At 37.4% G+C, this 24,754-nt stretch overlaps 1 protein-coding gene across 10 annotated transcripts in view; it reads left to right on the top strand.

The window, feature by feature from the left end:
• The window catches only part of NCKAP5 (NCK associated protein 5), a 245,331-nt gene that overhangs the window by 103,962 nt on the left and 116,615 nt on the right, over window positions 1–24,754 (top strand). For all 10 annotated transcript variants that reach the window (XR_008733526.1, XR_008733527.1, XM_055718342.1 and 7 more), the window contains one exon: window positions 16,523–16,672. Coding sequence is in view for 8 of the 10 variants with exons in the window: in XM_055718342.1 (XP_055574317.1) it covers window positions 16,523–16,672 (150 nt within the window). In the remaining 2 variants the exon portion in view is untranslated. The remainder of the gene's footprint in view (window positions 1–16,522; window positions 16,673–24,754) is intronic.

Raw genomic sequence — 24,754 nt, 5'->3', positions numbered from 1 at the left:
AACACTTGAGGAAGCTAGTCCTGTCCTGTATCTTTTTAAACAGATTAAGTATTTTGTGAAGACATATATTGCTGAAATATTAAAATCTATACTACGTAGTGATCCTTCAGATAAAACACTTTTCAAAAATTCTAGTTATATTAGTCCATTCTTACAACTGATGGATCAAAAATACAGCAATATAGCTAAACAAAAATGTATATTAAAGAGTATTTATCACTGTAATTTTCATTTTAAGCTTGGATTGAAGGGAAAAGAATCTTTTAGATTAACCTTCCAAAATAAATCAATTTTTCTTGTTAAAATGATAGCCTATAAAATTTAATTTCAGGACAAATTAAACTTTTTGTTGAAGTTATAATAGAACACTGTGCTTTTAGAAACTGGTAATAAAAGCATCTATATTTTACTCGCTGTCCTTTTAGAATGCAAAAATGAAACTCAGTTCCCTCCTCTTGGTTCAGAATTTAAATCCATACTTTCTGTTCACTGTTGCCACCATACAGAGGGGTTCTGAAGTGGGCTTGGTGTGAGTCCTTTGAGTGGATTACTTGTCTTGTCTGTTTATAACAGACAGCTGAACTGGTTTTATTACCTGCTTTTCTGTATGCTGTCTTACTGTGGAAAACACAGTAAGGTGGTATGACAATTAGGTTTTAGCATCTTTGGGTTTTGTTTTTGCAGTCTCAGCAAGAAAAGGAAAACAGTACTTCCGTTTCTTTCCATCAAACTGGGGATTTGTGTGTTCTTTAGTTTTCTTTTAGGCACTAAACTGGAAAAAAATTAGCTATGTGGTCATTTGAAATTTGAAATTTTGTTTGATGCTTTCCTAGAGGGGACATAAACTCGTCATTTTGGTGCTTGTATATTTCTGTGTAATTTTTCCTCCATCTTTTATTTCTTAATTTTTGAAAAAAAGAGGCAGTTTGGTAATAGTCTTGGTTTTTTCTCATTTGGGGTGATACAGACATTGGCATTTGTTGTCTTGTGCTAGCCAGGAAAATGGGTATCATGGTGTGTTTTGTGTAAAATCTCTTGGGTTTTATGTTCTGACCAACAAAAGAGCAAGGCAGTTCTCTCCAGTTAATGATAACAAGAACAGTTCTTTGTTTTAATTCACCTCTAGCAAACAGCCCCCTCTACCTAATAAAATGCTGTCTAACCCCTTTTTTTTCCCCTTCTTTCTGGACATGGGGCTTTGTTTGAATCTGCTCGGTGGTAGTCTGGGTGGATTCCCCAAACCTGAGCCTGGCTGTCTTACAGAGTGAAGCATCTCTGCCCCAGGACCTTAAAGCACCCATATACCTGTTACTCTAGGATTTTTTTTAATCTTGTACTCCACATTGCATAACAGCTTCCTTCTCTTCCTGTTCCCTTCTTGTTCTTGGAAAAGTTCTCACTCATGATATCAGTCAGCTTGGTTTTTTGGAATTTCCATTTCTTCTATATTGCCAATATGTAATTTTATTTGGTTATGAATTTCTTTTCATAATTCATGACTCAGAAGCAGTGGTCTTTCCTTTCCTGAAAGAATAGCTAGGCTAGTGCATCCTATACCAGTCTGTGAATGGTGAAACAGGTAAAAAATATGGAACATTGCCATGAGTGTTGTGTTTTTTCTGAATGTCTCTTGACTCATTCATCCTCACATACCTTTTGTTTACTTTTATGACAAACTTCTTAACAAATAGTTTATTTTCTGGGATTTTCAAGGAATGGCTCTATTCACATGCAAAACAGTACATTCCTGCCCTCGTATGGCTACCTGCTATGTAGGTCAGAAATGGGTTCACTTGATGTGTGTTGATGAGTCACACGGTAAAAACAATGCAGTATGATTTAGGCAACAGCCACATGTAATAATAAAAGCTAATACCTGAAAGGTGCTTCAAAACAAATACATGGCAAAGAATGTGTGATCTGAAATGTTCACAAAATATTTTAACATTGAAAAACATATTAATAAAACATTATATGAATCATTAATCTGTTATTGAAACCAACTGTGTGGAAATCATGGACAAACATATAATCTAAATACAGGATGAATTTTATTGCAAATACTGCATCCAGGTTTGGCAAGAGGCATCAATATTGCAATAGAAGCATTTCATTTGTACCTTTGTAAATGGATTCAGACATTTTTTTCATATATTTATAAGGGTAATTCACAAATGGGAATAGAACTTGAATGTACAACCTAGGTAATGTTTCTGAAAAAACACTGATGTATTTGGGGTTTTGTGAACATGATAACCATATCCTGTATTTGTAAATGAAGTATAGATGTGAGCTAACACACAAAAAAAAGGTTTTTATGATCTGAATTCAAGTGATGCGTACACAAAACTTACAGAATGTATAAATACTAACATTGTTTTGAAAGCCATCCTCTACAATCAGTTACCTTACAGAAAATATTCTGAGTCATAGCTGTTCTCTGTGATTACTATGATATGATATGATCAGTACTCATTGCAAGAGAGTATCAGATTTTACTGCAGTTTCACACCATGTATTTCATAACAAATGAGGACATGACCTAGGGGATCTCCAGGGTGACTTGCTCACATATGTCCCATATTTTCTGACACCATGGTAAGTTAGTTTTAGTGTGTGAAACCTGTTCGAATTAATATCCGAATACTTATAAAAGATGCCTCTTGTGCAATAAACACTTTTGATCTATTGACCATTGTCTATGTATTTGTTTTTTACAAATCTAATTATTGTTCTGGGATGTATGAAATTGAGTTCTTATTATAATATCAATATGCCTGACTCCAGAATAAATATTCTTGCTGGTGAACATTAGATGTTGCATGGTGATCATGTTAGAAGAATAATAATAAGATGGAGCCCAGAGCGTGCAGTATTATTGCAATATTGTGTTAGATCTTGCTGAGATTCTTACTTGAAGCAAAATATTCTAACCCTTTCCATAGAGCTAGCTGCCCTATGGGAACTTAATTTGCTGGACTTAGAGATGGATGATGTGATTTCTTTAGGGTAAATGAATTTAGAAGCAGGACTGTAAACAAAATTCTCCTCTGTTATCATTTTACATAATGACTGAAGGAAGATTTATAATGAATGCTGACGTAAATGTGGACAAGAATATGTGTGATTTGAATTGCTGTGAACCATCATATTTCTTACTTAAATGTTTACTTGACTAAAAAGCTCTAGCATGTAAGAGCTTTATGATGTTTCCAAGAGGCATTGCCCATGTAAAAGTAAGACCATGAAAGGCCAAAGCAATACCTCACCCTCATATTCTCATTCAAGACACAAGTACTTTATCTAAGAGAGAGAGTGATCCCCAGAAATAACTGTGTGCAGTACTTGAACCCAAGACATTAAAACAAGCAGCCCACAGACTTTCCTTCCAATGTTTGTCCTTGTGATTTGGATATCAAAACCCAGAGTCTCTTTCTTGTTTGATCACAATACTGGATAACTAGGTAGAGTCTTACCTGATTACAGATAGCTCAAAGACTTTCAAGGTTTTTTTAAAATCCTTTTGACTGCATGTCAGTGTACAGTGATTGAAATGGATGAAGAAGAGAGTTTGTTCTAAGTTCACGATTTGTTATAATTCTACAATTGTCAATATGTGCACTAAAGCTCAGGACAGACGTGGTGCAGTCACGTTGGAGTGGAAGGATGATGTTCTGTTTACAGTACTGTGTTTGCAAGACTACATTTTGATTGTTTCATTTGCTACAGATTTCTCCATTTCCTTGGACAAATTCACTTCATCTGTCCATCTTTAACCTTTGTTTGTAAAAAAAGGGTAGCAACTTATCATTTAGTCTCAAGTATATTTAAGACATCATCATATATATAAACCGCTGCTTCTGTGGCAATGGGAAGTGTTATAAGTACAGAGCCAGATAATTTATTTTTTTTAAAAAAAAAAGGGGGGTTTCACATTTCCTGGTAAACTTGGAAAAAGGCTTATTTCTCCTAAGGAGTTTGTTTAACATATGGACACTTCTAATAGAAAAAGAATCAGTTTCAAAGTGGAGCTTGGATGGTCTTCAAGCAGGGCTCTCCTGTCTTGTATTAAAAAGTATGGAAATGAATTTTTGCTGTTGGGACTTCGGGGATTTTGAGACATGAATTCATATGAAAAACCTCATGACTGTAGGGGCTGTAATCTCTTCAGAACCACACTGTGCTGCTTTGAGATTTGCACTCCAAATTCTTTCTGTTCTTCTCATCAGCAGGAACTGAAATCCTGGGTTGTAGGCAGCCTGAATCCCACCCCATCTTATGTCACTGGCCCAGTCATCCCTCAGGTTCTGTGCGAGTGCAGAGTGTCTAACTGCTTGTTCACCAGCTGACATGGTCTAGACTACTTTTCAGCAGCAGGGATTTTCATCATGCTGGACAGTGCAGGTCCTCAGAGATTGATTATACAAATTCAGAAGAGGAACAACATGAATAATGAGGTCAGGGGATTGTCAAGGGGAATGATCCCTGTACTGAGTTCAGTGCTGTTGAGTTGACTCCAAGAGAAGTCTGGCTGAAAGACTCAACGGAGGTTACAGGTAGCTTTAATAGTAGGGTGTGTTTGCAGGTTTCTTTGGCCCTGGGTGCAGTGGTGAAGAGCAGCTTGAATCCTTACATTTTTTTAAGTGAGGTGTGACTTGTTCCATTTTTACTCCACTGCTCATTTCGGCACCCATGTGACTACACTGGACATCCAAGTGGTAGCAGACAGTTTAAGCAATTGCAGCTGATGCGTTTGGATGGGCTCTTCTCACTGAGGAAGAGCTGTGACTGTGGTTCAGCTCTGCTTTTTTTGTCACTGTGGAGGGATGATGAGATTTTGAGAAGTAATTGACTTCAGAAGAGATTTCTTAGGCTTTAGTGTGCACCATGAGAAGAATGGCACACAGCTCCATGGGGGACATCTGTCCCATTTGCCAGGCATCACCACCAGTGCAATCATGAACTCACGCTACAGCTTTACAGGAGGAGTGGCTTTGAACATAAGGAATTTCAGTTTCATTTCCCACCCTCTTGCTGGATATAAATATGTGTGCATGTCCCTGCCTTATCCACAGCTAAGAAAAAAGATTTAACTGTGAAGACTCAATACTGGTAACTTCCAACACCAAGGATAAAATCATTCCAGTCTTACAAGACTTCTAATTCTCAGTCATGAAGTCTGGAGCATTTTGCCATTTGCTTTCTGAAGCAGGTGTCAGAGAGGTGTGACTACATAAGTGGTACAGGCACATTTCAGGTGGCATTGTTGGCCAGATCAACCCAATTTTTTGTCTGCGTGCTTTGAGACTCAGATGTGGAACAGTTGTTGTGACTGTCACTTCTAATTTGCACAGTCGTTGGTGTCAGCAGCTCTTTCATGAGAAAAAAAAAAAACCAACACCACAACTGTAACTATTGGCAATACAATTTTATCTTAACACAAAATTACAGAAGCTTAATATTCAGGCCACTGATATGTAACATTTTATAGATGGGGCATGGCCATGAATTGAAAAAAAGGCACTAGCTGAAATCCACGTTGGATTTTTAATGCTAACTTCTATTGCAGAAAGAGGAAATATATCCTTAAAATTAAACTTGTATCACTGGACTGGAAGTGCCCACAGGAGACTGCATCAATCAGGCCTCCTAAGCTGCTATGGAGAACATTACTAGACAAAGCTTAGCAGTTTTGTGTCTCCCAGAGGACAGGAGAGGAGCCACCCGCACTCTTGGGAGCTCCACCAGAAATCCCGGGCTGTCAAGGACGCAAGCATTTGCTTGGGCTGCTTTTCCATACAGAGAAATGCAGGGCTAGCTCAGTAACAACAAACTCCTTATGGCTTTTCTCTGGTAGATTTCCACTACTGTGCAAAGATTCTGATAAATATTTGTTCCCATATTTAACTAAATTAAGATTGGATTCTTGCCCCCAAAGGAGATGGATGGTGCTCCTCAGACAATGTTCAAAATTACAGTTTTGTTCCAAGGACAATATGTGCAAATAGTTTTCTTTTTGATTGTTGTAATACAGTAACAAAGCAATGGACTTACATTTAACACAACAAAGTCTCGTAACTGAAATGTGCCATTTGTGTGCCAGTTTCTCAGAAAACAAGCTGTTCTTTCCTTCCCAGAATCCTCTATATATCCACAGTAACAAGAGGTGAAGAGTGACTGATTCTATGGTACTATTATGTATTATACCGATTGTAATTCTGCATTTAGATTTTCCTCTGCAGTATAGTGCTGCTTTGCTATGACTTTCTTCGAGTTCTTACTCCTGGAATGAATCTAAAAAAGTCAGCCTATATACATTGCCTAAAGCCTATACATATGAAAGGGGCATAACGGAGATTCAGAGACACTCTCTGGAAAGCAGGGTGATGATGTGGTTCACAGCCTGACTGATACAGGTCATCCTAATGCATACGGGGACTTCCCATTTATGCACAACAGGTTGTCTGCAGCCTTAATCTTGACATAATGGTGGTGTTCTGATTGCTTTTTTTCTGATTCAGGGGATGTATTTGAGAGAAAAGAGTATGGCTCTAAAATGACTCTGCTTGGTAGTCCTAAAAGACGGGAATAATCTCCGGGAGTTTATAGCTGATATCACTTTTAAGGTAATCTATCTGCTGCTTGGAGAGATGCTGGTATCTTCTTATGTAAAGGCCAACTTGTTGCTCTGTATCTGCACGTATTCCTCACACAGGTCAGCTTGGGGCTACCAGCCGCAGGGCTGTGCAGGCACGCCGGCCGAGGGCAGCCCACGCTTTGGCTATGTGAGAAGGCCAGCCTGCAGGGCTGCTGTGCCACGCTTGCCGTGGCACCCGGTGCCACTTCCAGGCCCACTCTGTTTCTCAGTAGGGCAGTGAGATCCCCAGGGAGTTGTTGTCATCTCCCATCTGTCAACAGCTTTTAGAGTTCCCAGGTCTGTAATGTGTCTCCTGGCTCTTGATCAAAAGAAGATTTTAATGAGGGGGTCTTACCTATCTGTAGCCTGTCCAGGTCCCTGTGAGGATCCATATGTGCTCTGTTGACCTGGCACGGCATTGCCCATCCTGGGCTGGTATTGAAGAGGTTCTGGTTGGGCAAGAGGGTCAGTCAAGTAAAGAAGCATTTTTATCTATCAAATCCTTTGTGTTTCCTGAGTAAGGGTAATGAGTAAGAAATAAATAGGGAGCACTTGGAGCAATCAGCTGTTCAGGGGAAGAAGTGCTTGGACAGAAAAGTTGAAAAAATGGTTTGTATTCCAAGGTTGGGTCATATGTATGGCCAACTCACTTGCTCGGTCCCTGTTTCCACATCTCCATAAAAGATATTGTTCACTCTGAATTTTGAACTGTGATTAATTTATGTTTTCAAATAGAAAGCAGTGCTATTTTTTAAATTTTAAAAAGTTGAAAAAATGTAAAATTGTGCTTGTTTCCTGTGGGAAAAAATATGCTGTATTCACAAACATTCTCTCTCTGAATTTTAACAGAAGAATGCCCTTACCAATATATTTGTATTTCAGTATATTTGTTTTGGAAAGAATATGCACTGATGATCAAGTATTTTTAATTTCAGTTAAATACATTTGCTCTAAACTGTAATAACATATTTGAAAAGCTGAAGTTTTGGTCTGATCCAGAATGATTGTTCCTGCATTTTATTTTTGTGTGAAGATGCATTCTGAGCTTCTTTTAGAAGTTTTCCTGACAATATTATAAGACAAACTATTTCCTGCTATTTGCAAAAAGTTACCTGGTTTTTTAATAGTTTACTAATTTTTTTGTCCTAATCCCACAGGCCAGCTTGTGCAGTTGTGCTTATGGTAAGAACTAGTTAGTTAATATACTGCTGTCATTCCAAAACAATAGTTAATACTCATCTTCAGGTAGGTCCTTTAAAGCCTTTTTTTTTTGTATTCCCTAAAGAAACAATCTACAGAAAACTGGATCAAAAAGTATGACTACTTGGGAGACTTTCTGGGAGGGGGAAAAAAAATTCACTCAAAAGTTTTTCGTTCCATTAAAAAGAGTAATTTGGCCTTCATCCAAGTAGTGAAAAGTCATTAAAAAAAAAAAAAGGGGGAAAAAAAGTGAAGGGCTGCAAAGGGAAGGAAAATTGGCTTATTTCTAGCAATCTAAATCTGGAGTAATTCTATTGCCTTAATTGCTGTTACATAAAATTTACTGAATTTAATTTTCAGAATAGTTTGGCTTGTTTGTACTTCAGTCAAAGCTAGGTATTTTAATACTGTCACTTTAGTCAAGTGTAGTTACTTTAATACTTACAAACTCCTTCAGGAAAGTTTAAATGCTGCATATAGGTTTCCTGGGAGGAAAGATGATTACTTTAAGTATGGTACGGTAATGAACCATTTTTTAAGAGAATATCTGCATGAAAAATAACACTGCATATTCTTCTCATAATAGCATATATACACATATGAAGAAGGCATTAGCTTCTAGAACATTTTTTTTTTCTGCTTATAACTTTTCTATTCAGTGTAGCTGAAATCTTCCATTTTGAAAAGGAACAACACACTGAGTTACTGCCATACTGCCATGCCACCACTGTGCCTGAAACCTGGCTTGGAAGAGTCACCTCCAGAATGGTCAGTCTTTGATTTCACTTCTGACAGATGAAGTGCCAGAGGCAAGGGTGCTACTGATAGATGAATATCCATTCACTAAAGACAGAATGGTATCAACCGCAATATTTGGCCACGAGGTTAGCGTAGTTTACTTCGACATCCAGGACTGATGTTCAGCTGGGGACCTAAAGACAGGAAACTCCATCTACTCTTACTGAACTGATAAGTACAGTTAACTTCACTGTGAAGGCTTTTTTCTTTTACAGCCCTTTTTGATCTGAACTTTTTCAAAAAAATACATGTTTCTGATGCATGGAAGAGCCAATAAAAGCATCATCAGGAAATTTATTAATGTTGCTGCAGAACTGTTCAATAGGGGTGATAGCTTGTACTAGTGAGGAGCATTTTGAATGAAGAATAATATGTAGTACACTTGGATTGATATGCGAGTGGTAGGTGGCTCATACCAGAAACATAAAGTACTTTGTTCTCTTATCCATCACATGTATTTAATCTACAGAATGGTACTGCTCACTCTGTTCACTTTGTAAGTAAAATCCAGAGATGAGAAAAAAGATTTTTATATGGTTTTCCTGACAACAGTAATGTTAAACTGTGAACAATTTGGGATGTTTCTGTAAAATTTTGTGATATACGAGCATTCCTTTCTTTTCCTTCAATTTTGGTCAGCTTGTTCTGAACAAAAGCTGATAGCTAAACAAAAATATGACTACACTTGCTGATGTGCTGTTTAAAGCAAAACTATATTTTAACTGATCCTTCCACTGGAAGGAAATAAAGCATGAGAAAACAGCTGAATACATAGATAGAAGTAAGCAAGGTAAAACCAGAAGTCATTTTTGTAGCCCTGAACTCAGAGATTACTTAGATTGCACTGCCTAGTTGCATGTAAATTTTTTTTTACATTCTAACTTGTTTGCCCAGTTATGGGGGGAGCGTTTCAGACCTGGGTCATGGTATTTAATGGGATTCCCATTAGCAAATACAGAAAATCCAGAAAAAAAAGTTGCAGATAGAACAGACGTATTCAGGTCACAGTGATATCAGTGACTACTCCTGTCTCAGGCATCTTGCAGGAAACACTTTTGTGAATTCATCAGTTCACATTGCTCTGACTTAACATACAAGTGTCTTTCACACATCTCAGGTTTCACCGAATGAGATAGGTTATAAAGCATATCAGAAGATACTGCAAAATTTCAAAGGGCATATTTAAGAGGGATTGAGTTGCAGTAAACAAGTGGTAATTAAAATTAAGGAAAAAAAGGCCATGGTGGGGGAGAAAGGAGAGCAAGGTGCCACTGGAAAACAATTTTAACCTTGTTGGAATTTGAAGTTAGTAGTCCTTGGAACAACTGCTGCCTTTTTTCAGCTTGTGTAGTTAGAGTGAGCTACTTGTGCATAGCTCGAGGCTGTTTTTTTTATGAAAGTACAAAGAAACCCTCATCTACTGTTTTTATCTGCATCAACAGTCTGGAAATACTCATTTCATATCGCTCACGCGCAGTGAAGAATAGTGCTGAACACTAGGAGGTCTGCAGTGGAAATAACACTGAAAGTACATCATCTAAGAATACATCAAGACTATAAAATGGCCTTGCAAGAAAAAACATTCACAATTCGTTATTACATTGTTGTGGTTTAACCCCAGCCAGCAGCTAAGCACCACACAGCCACTTGCTGACTCCCCCCTGCTGCCCCAGCAGGTAGGGGGGGAAACAATCAGAAGGGTAAAGGTGACAAAACTCATTTGAGATAAGAACAGTTTAATAATTAAAATAAAATAAAACATGCAAAAAATTGTAATGAAAAGGAAGGTAACAGTGAGAAGTAAAACCTAAGACAAGTGATGCAAATGAAAACAATTGCTCACTACCACCCAACCAATGCCCAGCCAGTCCCTGAGCAGCAGCCCCCCAGCCAACCTTCCCCCAGTGTATATGCTGACCCCGATGCGGTATGGGATGGGATGTCCCTTGGGTCAGCTGGGGTCAGCTGTCCCAGCTGTGTCCCCTCCCAGCTCCCTGTGCAGCCCCAGCCCCCTCGCTGGTGGGGTGGGTGAGGGGCAGAAAAGCCCTGGGCTCTGGGTAAGCAATAAGAAGAACATCCCTGGATTCGCAACACTTCCCAGCACAAAGCCAAAACAAAGCCATACCAGCTACTGTGAACAAAATTAACTCTACCCCAGCCAAAACCAATGCATACATAAACAATTCTACATATGGATTTGTAAACTGCAGTTTGGGTTTCGAGGTTAACAATCTCCTTTTGTTATAGCAGGAAAGGGTGTTAGAAGTGTAGTGTAGCACACCTGGGTTGGCAAACTGTCACTGAAATCTAAGATAATTATTTAGTAAATATCTTATTTAGAAAGTCCTGTGGAAGCTCCTGAGATGCCATGGAAAGTGATAATGTTTAGAGATGCTGAGTTAGCCACTTAGTGTGGGTTCCATATTGACTGGATTCTTGGATTCCTGTTACCATTGCCTCCGTATAGGATCTGTTTATAACTACATTGTGAACCATTTTGAGGTTTTTTTCCTCAAATAAGTGGTTATGAGAAATCATAAATACCGTTTAATTATATAACCTACATATGTTTTATTCTTGTGTTAAATGTGTGATTAAAGTGTGGTTTCAGAAAATTGCAGGCATGACTCTCAGGAGAATTTGAATTTGTAATCATTAAAACAATTGTTTTTAATAAATTTCAGACGCTGAAGAATTAAAAGGAGTTCAGAAAAAAACCCAACTCTCAGGCTCACAACCTGTCACTCAGAGTGGACATAGAGATCATTTGTATCTGAGGAATCTTTACATTATATCTGAAACACTTCACTTCGCTGGAGGACTTGTGTTTATTTCATGAAAATGATATTTAGCTTCTATAAGCAAAGGTTCATCTCCAATTATTAGTTATCAGTTTCCAGACAAGTAATTCATGTCATCCAACACTCGTAGGGAAAATCCGCATTTCAGAGATCTTGATTTTTTTTAATTCTTGTTTGGTTCAGTCAGAATATTGTCATATGTCCTTGTGAAAGATTGCTGTTCATGATCAGTACTGCAGAGTCCAGATCCAGTTGTATCAGGATTAGATTATGCTATGTTGTGTTATTATAGCCACTTGTCCAGTGAACTTTGCAATATCTCTGTGATTCAGAAACCTCCCTGGGTAACCTGTTCCAGCAATCATATGACCACCCTCACAGGAGGAAAAAAAAAAGGGGGTGGTGGGGGGGTGGAGAGGGCTTTCCTCATATCTAATTCCAATTTCTCATGTTCCAAGGATCATCCATTGTATCTGATCTTTTTGTCATGCCACTTCCAAGAAGAGTCTGGTTCCATCTTCTCTCTTCCCTGCAACAGATACCTTCATGCAGCTGGCTCCCAGCCTTTACTGGTTCACAGGGTTATTCCTCCCCCCATGGAGAACTTTGCATGTCCCATTACTGAGAGCTGTGGCAGGTGCTGTGCTGTCATTGCTTCTGCTTGACCTCCTCCTGTGGAGGCTTGTGTGCTCGTTAATGGTGTTAATGATTTCTGTTTTCTTCAAGGCTTCTTCCTTGAGTAGGTAGCTCTTGCATTGTAAAATCTCAAATTAGGAAGAATTGGAACATGAGTTACCTGGGGATCTGTATGATCATTTTGTATTAGGTATTTGTCTTTACTACCAGAGAAGAGACCTTATTCCAATTACTATCTAATCATAGTTTTCACTGTAAAAAAAGAAAATCTGGAATAGATTTTTGTTAGCTACCTTTTATTTCTTCATGTCATCTGACATTTACTCATCTTGATTTGAAATTTCATGGTTACAAATTGAAGTAACCTGAAGTTAACTAATTTTTTTTTCCTTTTTTTTTTTCTGTGTGTGTGTAGTGTAATTCCTAGAAAACATCTTAAGAAAGAAGAAAGGGCAAAGAACAGGCAACTGATGGTACTACCAATAAAACTTTAGAAGTATAATAATTTCTGAGGTAATAATGTTTAAGGAACAGCTGGCTGAGTGTCCCTTTGACCCTTACCTGTTCCTTGAAAAGGTGACGAGTCTTAGAGGAAAGGCATCCCCGTGACTAATGCTGTGTCCAGAGGGTCAGCAGCTTTTTGCCTTTCTTGGGATGAAGGAAGAGGTAATTTCTGAAATAGGCAGTTTGGTCCCTTATCTTTTGAAAGCTTACGTATGATCTTTTCTATCACTGTAGTTACTCCTTTTATTTATAAACAGTGAAAACGCTTTCTTGTTCAGTATTCTGAAAGGTAGGTGGAAGGGAGAAGATTTGCTTTATATTCTACATATTTCTTTATATTATACAAATTCCAGTAAACTGTCATTTGTAATTTTAGGTGGATTTCCTCCTCTCCTAATTTATTGTTATTACTTTTATTTATTAGTGGAAAGGGAGTATTACATTGTTACTTCCTACTTTAGCCAACCAAAACCAGGCTTTCTGATAAGTCTCAATCAGGCTGCTGCATTGTACAGCTTCATAGATCAACGTCTCCAGTGATTTATATTTTCTCATTGATTCTAGAAAGCTTGCCGTTTCCAGACTGTGAGGTCTGTTTTCATCTCTTGTTTTCTATTGGCTATAGGGCCTATACTGTCTGGTCAAAGGGTTCATCACCGCTGTACTATTTGTTTGATTTATAGAACAAACCAAATACTTAGAAATAATGGTCAGGGCAGGATGTCATTTAGGATTTGCAAAATATTACTGGTTTCAGAGAAGCAATGACAGTTAAACCAGCTTGAGAAGCTTACACAATGTGCAACTTGGTTGTATGTTTCTCACTGACTTCTGTGGGAACAGGTCTGTAGTAAGCAGCATAATCCTAATTTCCTTTTAGTAAGGTTTGAATATTTAATATTTTATTGTGTCTTTGTTGACACAGAGAATTAGAGATGTAGATGAGCCTTTACTATAGAATTCTCATCAGGCTGCTGTGTTTGCATCCTCTTGTAGTACAGGCACATGTACTTAAGGCACACTTAAACTTTTACTGGTCTGGAGACACCAAGAGCTAGGTTGTTGCCTTTTTTTTTTTTTTTTTTTCCCTGCCCCCAGCCTTTTTTTTATAGCCTGTCCAGCTTGCTTACTTCCAGAGCACCATCTCAATTGTTACCTTTTCACAGAAATGAAACTGCATTGGTCAGCAGGATAGCACTTTCTCTGCCTTTGCTGGACTTCTAACCTGGAGAGTGTTTTGCCATTCAGCTTGAAAAAACAGCCTGCCTTTAATTTTGCAGTACATGAGGCACGCAGCAGAGACTGTTCAGAAGATTCAAAAGATGGTCTTTATTTGAGGTAACACAAGAAGTACAGGATTCTAGGGGAAAAAGAAGAATAAGCAGCTCTGTGCCACTGTTTGCTGCCTTCAGCATGCTCACTCCAGAGCTTTCTGTAGGATTTGATCAACATCATGCAGGAGATACACATTCCCTCTTGCAAATCTCTCTGCCCCTTCCTGCCTCCCACCAGCAGACAGCTGCCTTTGATATTAGCAGATTTTTCACTCTTAAGAGGATTCTGTCATTCCAAAAGCCTTTGTCATCCTCCCTCTTACTTGACCCGACTTTAAGCCCAGAGGGTATTTAAGAAGCACCTGTTCGCTTTCTTGAGGGTAGATTTTCCGCTCTAGTCTTACTGTATATCACCCAGGTTGAACTGGTTAAAGTGATGGGGCAGCACCCTCAGCAAATTGCATTCCTAAGCACAATTTCTAAGGTTCATAAATGTTTTCCTCTACACTGCAGCTTTTCTAGGTAGGGTGGGAGACATATCAACCATTTTAGCCCATGCTTGAAACACTGAACCTCATTTATTATTACTCAGTAAGAGACATTTTTTTTAAATATGTGAGCTCTACTTAAACACTCAAGCAGAGGTAATAGTAGTATCTTGAGGCTATCTAGTGCACATCATAATAAAACAGGATGTATATTCCTGATTGTGCCACTAGTATGCAAAGTTCATCCAATTTTGTAATTAGAAGATTAATGAGTTACTTCTTTAGGTGACTGGGATTTACTCTGAGAAGTTGCATTACTCCCCCTTCTGTAATGAAATGTCATAACCTATGCTTTCTTCTGCCTGTCCTTTGAAATTGCTGCCCTCTAGTTTGAGCAGGAAAGGTGTCCCTGTGCAGATGTTTATTTTTTCTCCCATTGTTAGCCACATATAATTCATGTCACATTCTCTCCTAAAAATGATTGTTTGTGTTTGAATTACATCAGAGAGGTACCTTTGTCAGGTTTTTCCCCCTGAGTTCATCAGAGTGTTTTATATCAATGCACTCATCAGGGCAACTTGAAGGGAAAATGGTTTAATGGTTCTTTTACAGATGCTTGATCGTTGTACCAGTGAGTAGCAAGCAAGAAAAAAATTCCCAACTACTATATTTATGGTTCCTTTGTGATCAGCGTAGCACTAATGCTGGAAACCTGGTGAAATGGCTCTTTGACACTTATGTTTTGAGGCTCAGAATGAGAACTGTTCCTCATGGTTTGTGTAAGAGTACTCAGTGATTAAGCCCATAGCTTATAAAATTGATTCTTGATTAAAGTTTTAATATAGTAATAGTCAATTTCTAAGCTAGTAAATATTTTAAGAAGACATTGTTAAAAATGTGATTCACAGTGTTGATTTTTATTTCAGTTGTGTTTATGGGGTTTAATTAAGATAATGTCTTGCTGTTAACTCTTGAAGAGTTATATTTACACAGTTACTCAGGCTGGATCAGTTCTTCATGAAAATACATATTTTTATGCTTAGACAGAGTTTGTGTTCTGTAGTAGTTACAGGGTAGTTACAGGAGATATATATTACTTATAGAGTAACCCAAAGATCGTGAAATTATGTGCCTTTATATATAAGAATTACCAAAAAGGGACACAAAGAAAACTAAATGCTCATTAAGGGACTTCTCTAGACTCCTGTTGACACCCGTTATTTAATGTTGATTTACCTCACATTTTCCATTCTTAATCTTCTCATTAGTTGTTACAGTGCATGTGCTTATATAGTTAGAGAACATAGTTTACAAGGTAGAGACTGTACATTCCGTGTTGCACTCAGATGATAATTCACTCTGTACCTCTGTGTAGTTCTCTTTTTTTTTCCTCTTAGGCATGCTTATTGTTTTGGGCAATATTTGGATATTGCCTGCTTGTAGTCTTGATGTTTGGCTTGCTCTATCTCATTCTTTCTCTCAACACAGAACTTGGGTGCGTAATAGAGTTAGTAGGATTCGCTGTTCAATCCTATGATTTTTATAGGCGCCTTGTAAAACTCAGCAGCCATAGTCCACTCAGCAGCAGCAACAGCAGCAGTTGGTAATAACCCAATCTTACTGACTCATAATAGACTGGGGCACTTCTGAAAATTTTGCGGTCAGTTTGATTCTCTCCAGTTATATATTAGCATGGATCTTAAATCAGTATTCAGGTGGTAGCTTGGTTCTTAGCCCATTATTTAGTACTTCAAATATTAGCTCTAGATGAAGAAAGGTGAAATACATTAGGCATGAACACATGTTGGCTTTTCCACAATGAACTAACTGCTTTATATCTCAGTAGCAAAATGCTTCCATTGAAAGCTAGTGTACTCAATTTTCATTGCAACTTTTAAAGAAGAAATGCAATTTTTAAAAAAATGTTAATTATTTTATTAAAACAATCATGAGTTTCACTTTTTAAAAATCTTAAGTAGATGGAGCGGTTAAGTTGTGCATATGCTTCGGCATAGCAGCATGTTTCATAGACCCTTCATGATTCCACTTATTTAGCACTGTAATCATGTAACTAGCAACTTGCTCGGTCTTTTTTTCATTCATATACAAGCAGGATATGAAGATATTTGCATACTTAACTTCATTTGCACCTGTGAATATTGATATTTTTAAAAATCATTTCAGGAAAAGCTGTCAGAAGACAGCAGAAAATGTAAAGAAGGCATGGAAAAAAATCACACACCAGCAGATGAAGATTCAAGAAGTGAAAGCAGCAGCACTGAAGAGGAAAAGGAAAGGACAAAATTGCTATTGGAGCGTTTGAAAGCTCTGGAGGTAAGAAGCACAACAGTTTCACACATAAAAGACCACCCTGCCCCCTGCCTCATTCATTTATTGGCACTGAATCACCCTGTAGTATAAATGTAATCTTTCACAGTTCACCTGTACTCGTTTTATGGGGTATTTTTTTTATGATTCATTTACCAAGGATGAACAAGAAGCTTAGTCTTAGAACCACTGAAAGGATCCCTCTCTAATGTTGAGCATCAGATATCTTTAAAAAGAACTTCATACATTACTTTAATTCAGTTGAGACCATTTAATAAGAAAAATTGTTTTACTGGTTTTATTTTAATTATTAATATTCTAAGATAATACAGATGGTTTAACAGCTGTCACAAAAACAGTGTTGCTTCATTGTAGTTTATTGTTCAACTTTTAATTGCTGGACTGCTTGCTTGGGAGAGCTCAGGTCTTTTTACTGCTAGATTGTGGAAAATCTATTTCCTTGTAGACCACATGGAGAACTGCACACTACATTTTGAGTGCATTTTTGGAAACTTGGGATGTGCAAAACAGTGCACCTTGTGATAATTCCTAACTAGAGGAAAAGTTTAAAATTTTTGTTAGGCAAACATGGACAAGGTGCAGGTAAGAACTTATTTTGTGCCCCTTGATAGAGCATGGGTTTTGATATGTATAAAAAATAAACGTGCATATTTCAATATAATTTTGAACTAGTACAAAGGCGTATTTTTAACTTACTGTTTCTGCCATTGTCTTCTGTTCAAGTATCTGTGTAGTGTTATAGGTGTGGATAAGTGAATGCCTTAAAGCAATCTTAGCGGTATTTTGCCTATGTAGCGTCTCAGTAAACAAAGACTTCATCACTGGGCCCATACATTTTTGGTTAAGTGTGAAGGCCCTTTTGCATCATAATTTTTATTTTGAGTTGTCCTGTGATCAAATGAAAACTCTGGATTTGTGTTCTTGAGGGCTTTTTTAAAAGTAAAACGTGAACAGTTATAATCATGTTTGAATTTATGCACAGAATCTGAAACCCAAAAGGTATAGGCAGTCTGTGCCGTTTTTCTTTCCTTTAAAGTCTTAGGCTGTTTGTAAAGTAAACACATTTAATATTAATTAATTCTAATTTTGCCCTGGGAAAAAAACACATGATACTAAATTTTTAAGGCACATAAAGCTCTGATAAATGTGCAGTTTACTATAGTCTTGCTTCATCTGTTGATGGTGAATGACTCTAGGTTCCTTGTGGTCTTTTATTTCCAAATATGCATGATTAGTGTTTGCTTCACCTTGTTCTTAGTCAGTCAGCATGACAATTGCAGTTCTTTATGTCCTCAGTTGATAGAAAGTTGTTCAATAATGTCACAAGCTTTATCAGTTGTAGCAAACTGCCTGGATACGTAACGTAACGTTATAGAGAGACAGAATCTAGTTCCGGAGGTCAGTGAATAGGTCTCCTCACTGATGTCAGTGTTGTGCAGTGGCTTGTTCAAAAACACATCAGTGAGTGCCAGTACTTCAAGAAATAGTCTACATGAATAGTCTACGGAGCTATAAAAGTAGAAAGATGAACTGCAGTGATTAATTGTGACCCAAGATAATTAAAACAAAGTGTTGTTAATTGGGTGTTGTTTAATGTTACATATTCTTGCACTTGATTTTTCTCTTGAAGAAAATAAATTGTAATGTCAAAGACTCTATGGTTTATTAATTAAGAGACATACTTCTTTAAAGTTACGTGCAATTAGCAGTTCTAATCCTTTACTATTTGCAGAGTAATTATTCTAAATATTTTATTAATCTATATAGAAAGGAACAAAAAATTATTGTTTGTTAGTTCCTGTGCTGTGGGTGTCAGAGTCTTTAATCTTACTGTACATGATTAGTTCTTGCTGCATCATACACAATTAATAAAATCAGCAAGGCTGAGAAAGTACTTACTAAAGTTGCTACTCTCTGTGCACTGTAGAATCTGAAGACTGCCTACAAACAGAACCTAGTAAAAGTAATGGTCAAAATGTGGGACCTAATCTATTAGTACCTATTGATATAATTTAATTAACATCAGCACTTTTAAGAACTCTTTTAATATCTCTTCGTATTAGTTTGTTACTCAAGTCTAGCTCCTGACAAGATGTAGCCTAGTCTGGTAGAGCATTGTAAAATTATTCCATCCTTCTCCCTATATTAATTGCTCTATTGCTCGAGTGATCTTTGCTTGAAATGGGGGACCATGTATATGTATGTATAGGTTTGAGCAAGGGGTGTAATGGTTTTATTATATAAAAATTTAGATTCAGCAGATGAGGTTTTTTTCTGGTTAATACATTTTCTTGACTGATCACATAAAACCAAAAAAAAGTTGGTTAAGTCTGAGCTAAGTTTCAAGTGAATGAAGTACCAAAAGAAAAAAGCTATCCACCAGCACAAGGATAAATAGGTAGTTTAACCAGTACATATACAGTATAAAAGATTTTTTAGTTTCTTTTATTTTGAATATCTATACGGGAAGAGTTACTGTTCCATACATGAAGTAAGCTCCTTCTGCCTTTCCTGGAGTACTGGCATGGTAGGTATGAGGTACGTGGTGGTTTTCTTCAGGAGTTTCTGGCAATGTGAGGAAAATTGTAGTCATCTTGGACTGTTGGATATGGACCAGGAAATGATCAAATCTAAGTGTGAAAAAGGGTGAGGCTTCATTTTTACAGAAAAGTTTCTCTAAGTGGCTGCTGTATCCCTGGAGTTGTATTTAACATTTTTTTTTATACTTGGGTGCTATCAGCTGTATTGCCAAATAAATTTATGTAATAACTTTTAGGGTTTTTTAGCTTCTGTTTAACATGGGAATTTTCTAACTGAACAATACAAATCAGTATAATAAAGTGTTCTTGTAGTCAGCCCAGGTGAAAGGTATCATATACTTTGATAAGACATGTATATACATATTCTCCCATTGCTTCTTTTACCTATAATCTTTTTACAACCTTTATCATTTACAGCAAATTCTATTTCCACTCTACTGACTGATAAATACCATAAGTTTCTAATCAAATGAAACAGATGACAAATAACAAATGGTTCGTACAATCTCATATCTCATTTTATGTAGTTGAAATTAATTGTGATTTCCTGGATATCAAAATTCCTTTGTGCCTTCGGCATTTTTAGTTGGCTGCTCTTGAAATGCCACTTAATTTACTTCAGCAGTTATGATCAAATGCCTTCTAACTTTTACAAAGCAAAGAGAAAAAAAATTCTCTGATAACTTCTCTGTGTATTTGGAGTGTTGCAAAAAATGAAATATTAATGAAGTGCAGTGAATAACATATCAACTACTTGGTGGAATTTCATTTTTTTAATCTGCTTTCATCACCAGAAGAATTGCAATTCTTTTCTAATGGTAGCCAGAAATGTACAAAAAATCTAATTCATTCTGGACGTGCATCGAACCCTGTACAGCATTTTCGGGTATATGTAGGTATAAACACAATTACAGTAAAACAATAATGTTATCTTTCCAAAGTCACATGCATGTAAGTTGGAAATTTTTCACAAAACCTTAATTTGCCCTCCTGGGTATAATATTAGTTATTATATGGACTGTCATGCAAGGTTGTGTACTATTTCTTGTTTCCAGCAAGAACAGTTTACATAGTCACAATGCACAGAGGAAAGCTTTGAGAATCATCTGTATTTGAAAATGTTTGTAAAGGCCTTAAGACTGTCACAGAGCTTTGTTATCCTACGGACTATGGGCTCTCTGCCCCAATTTAGCCTTAAATGACTGAAATACAGGCTGCCCGAACACCTTAAATGACTGAAATACAGGCTGCCCGAACACCTGCATAATTGGAAGTGAATTAAACTGATATACAGAGTTAATGTCAGTCTTAATTTAAACGTGTCTGTGAAAGCCATAGTTACTTTGATTTAAAAAATTTAATCAGTGATAAATACTATGTCAGCTTTGAAGGCTTATTAAAGTCTGTCATTTGCAAAGATATTTATGCAGTGAGGATAATTCAGTATGAATTAACTATGTCTAACTGTATGAAATGTTCCAGCTCTTCCGGACTTTTCTTCTTTGCAACTGCAGTATTGCAACTTTCTTAGAAAGTATTTGCTTTCAGTTGATTATGAAGACAGTAAGCTGACTAGGATTGCTCTGAACTAAATGACCAGAGTACTTAGTTGAGGTTGTTTTGGATGATGCAGTGTTTTGCTGGTAACAAAGGGATTCTGTAACTTACACAATTTTTGTTGTTGGTGGTGGTGGTATGTCCTTTCACACACTGCATGTCCTCTCAATTCCTCAAAAAGGAAAAGGAATGTGAGTAGATATTGGTTGAAGACTGGATTCAGTTCCCATCTCAGCTGCAGATTTCCTGCATCCTGTACAGTGTATTTCATCTGTTTGTGCCTTGGTACCACATCTGTAGACGGGTAAAGAACTAAAATGTGGCATGTAGTCAGATAACTTGGGAAGCTGCCTGGTTTCCTCTGGCTTCTTCCATGTAAATGTATTCTTATGCTTTGACTCAAAGACATGGAACCAGAAACAACTCAGAGGAGAGGGCTGTAATGCCGTGCTTTAGTCTGGTAGGGTAGCATGTTTTGTACAGGAAACATAGGAAAACAGATTACAGAAGAGGCAGAATTAAGGTTTCAAGTTTAGATATGTCTGTCCAGCTCTTAGATGCTGAGTTACCACATATAAGGAACATCTGAACTATTCTAAACCCACTGTGTAGTAAAAGAAGAGTATGAATTGCCCTTACTTACTCCCACCCTCTCTCTGTGCTGGTTTTCCTATGAAAGTAGGCACAGGATTGACCTCCCATCTGCATTTCTGAAGAGCCTATAGGCCCTCATCCCAGAAAATCACTAAAGTCTTTCATGTAAGCAGAGTGCAGGCATGCGCCCTCCTGTGAGCCTTGTAAGTTGGTCTGTATGGCAGGAATCAGCAAGTACATTACATCATAATGGTGCGCCATGCTTGTCTTATGGCAAGATGTCCGTCTGTTATGGGGTGAGTTGTGCCTGCGTTTAGGATAGGACACGGTATTTTTGCTAGAACCTATTCTGTTTCATGGCCCTATAAGCATCCCTCATTTGACCACACATGGTCCCATTCCCCTCCCCTCTGTCAGGTGAGCAGTGTACCATCACCTTGTTATGGGGAATTAATGAGTTACGATTATGTGGGGGTGATGTCCACTCCTCAGAAGATATGATTTACGCACCTTAGTGTACACACAACTAATGCCTTGCTAAAAATGTAGTATTTACATTCAAATTAAAATAAGCATTGCCAACAAGGAAGTGGTTCTTCTGGTTTGCTGAGTGTCCCCCTTCCCTCCCAGAAGTTCTGCAATGGGCACAAGTTCCACTGGCCTCAAAAAATAATGATTGAAATCTGCTCACGGCCTTGCATTTTTCACCAAATAGCAAGTCACTGGGGTAGCATTAAATTGTAATCTTGAAGTTATCAAATGAAGAACCTAATCCATGTGTGAAAATCTCATTGCTTGCGGGTGAATGAGACTCAATGAAAGTTTCAGTAAACTAAGCTGCAGTAGAAGCAGTATCTGCTAGGAAAGAGTCACAAAACCACTCTAACTGTAATTATAGAATTTTGCCCTCTTGCCCTTTGCACATCATCATAGAAATATGTGTTTTAAGAAATCGAGCTTTGGGAGAAAACTCACTCAGGATAATATGCTAAATGTTGAAATATATTAGAGGGGTAAATTTCTCTTATATCATCACCATTAAACAAATGAGGAAGTATGTAAAGTATTTCTGATATTATGTTTTTACTACCCTGCAGAGAAAGGAAGACATATCAGTGAACTATAAAAAAAGATTAAAAAGAAGTATGAGAAGGGTACATATTTCCTTTGAGTGGATAGAGAAGATAACTTCATTTTGAGTGGGGTGCTGGTGGGTTTTGTTTTGCTCTGACATTATTTTCCCTTTTTTTTTTCCCACATTTTTCACATACTGCAATGTAAAATTGTAAGAAAACTAATAATTGTATTATTTTCCATAGAAAGAAACATACAGTATGCAGAGGCAAAGAGCCTGAGTTTCTGAAAATAACTGTGAGGAAAAACTTCTTGTTTATTAAAGGTCAGCAGCTTCACTTTGGTTTACAGGAAATTTTAATCGCTTTAGGTAGAAGTATAGAAAAATTAGGAAACTTTAAAATATTTTGTAGCAATGTTCTAAACATTTTGTAGCAACTGGTCTTGTTCCAGCCAAGGCATTTAATCTGATTCAACCAGAAGTCACTTCTTAGCCCGATGCCTTGGCCATCCACATAACTAGATTCATTATGCTGATCAGTCACCAGAGGCCAACCTACTTAATCCTAATTATTGGATTATTTTATTTTTAAATCTTTTCAGTAGGAGACTTTTATAATTAGTTTTCTGAACGGTGCCTAAGAACTCCTTTTTCTTTTCTTTTTTTTTTATAGCCAGGGATCAGATGATGAGGCAGGCAAAGTCTTATTTCCAAACTTATCCAGTGGCTGATAATGTATCAGCATTGACTTGCATCACTAGTTTCAAAAGCAGCCCAGTTTATTCCAGCTCTTTGCTGGTAATAGTATTGGCAAACTGTTTTAGCTGTTGGAATAACTGAGTAAATTTTAAATTAAAATGAAGTAAGTGCTATCAAGTTGAATGTATTCTGTAATCTGTTGGTGCTTGAACTCTTCTATTGTAGGTCTCTGGTGGCTCAGGTGTTCCTGGTCTTTGAGAAGCAAATCTCATGGCTGCTACCTGTTTATCCTTGCCTTTGTGCTCTGGGGTGCTTTCCTTTTTGCCATCTGTCTTTACCCACTCCTGCTGCAGTCTTTAAATGCACCTCCCCAGTTGTTTGTACCCTCCCTCCTGCCAGTTCCTGCCCTCATGATGTTCAGGTCTTCCACTGTGGCTTTTTCATCCATCCTACGTGCTGCCCATGAGTGCATGCAGCTGCATTCCTCATAGTTGGCACAGAGACTGAATAGCTTTCAGTTGTCGATGCGCCTTATCAGTTGGGATGTTAATAAAAATAATGTCTTCATAGAGAAGATGAAGACTAATAGAAACCTCTTCTGGGCAGAGTGTTAACTTCAGTTAGTATATGAGGAGTAATTAAGAGAAGAGAATGTACTTCCTGCAGACATGTAAAATACTGAGGAACTAAAAGGACTTTCTTTTCTTCTCTCTACTTTTACACTTTTTTTCCTAAGCCAGTAGAAATTCATGGCAGTTTCTTTTTTGGCATGTAAAAATCAAGATGATCTAGTAGGGATATGAATTTACACATGGATGTTGAAAATAGCTCTGCCCACAGGATGTAGGAAGAGTTGTTCAGATTTGCTGTTTTTCATTGCTGTAACCATTTGCTGCTATCATTAGAGACTGCCGATCCACTGTTCCACCGAACAGTTCCATCTTCTGAAGTGAGAGAGTGCTTAATATCAACAAGTCTGTACATTAAGTCATTGCCTCCATGACTGGTGGAAGAGACATAGAGGAGGCCATGCATATCTGCATTTTTCTGAACATTCAGTTCAAGGAAAGCTTAAAATACTTAAGTTTCTAAAATCAAACATGGTGCCTCCTGGGAATTATAGTCTTGAGTAACAGATGGTATTGTTTTCTTTTCTAACTAAGTCTAGGGGAAAAAGAAGAACATTGAATTGCATGTCCTATGAAGCACCATAGTAGTGGTTCAGAAGTTAAATGTTTTGGGTCACAATATGCAGAGCTTCTGAGTTTTTGCCACATGTTGAAAAAGTAAAAACTTTGATTGACTCTGCTATCTACTGTGAGATACCCACAAAGCAGTAATCTGTTGAAATCTGCTAGTTCAGTGAAGTGCTTAACAGAATATGCTCTGACTGGTGTTCCTATTGTATTAAATTTTAAAATTGTGTTTAATTGTTTTAAGTATGACATTGTGTCATACCCCATCAGCTACTTGTATAAAGGAAATATTGCTGCGTATCAGAATTTTTCTACTCTACGCTGCTTATGCAGTCAGTTTAGGTTTTAATAAAAGTTACTAGCTTTCTAACATCAGGTATTTCAGTGCTTTTATCACACACATCAG

This window comes from Falco cherrug, chromosome 8 (genome assembly GCF_023634085.1).
Source record: "Falco cherrug isolate bFalChe1 chromosome 8, bFalChe1.pri, whole genome shotgun sequence".
Taxonomy (NCBI): Eukaryota; Metazoa; Chordata; class Aves; order Falconiformes; family Falconidae; genus Falco; species Falco cherrug.
Note: the sequence above shows the minus strand (reverse complement) of the source record. Positions and strands in the feature narration are given on the sequence as shown.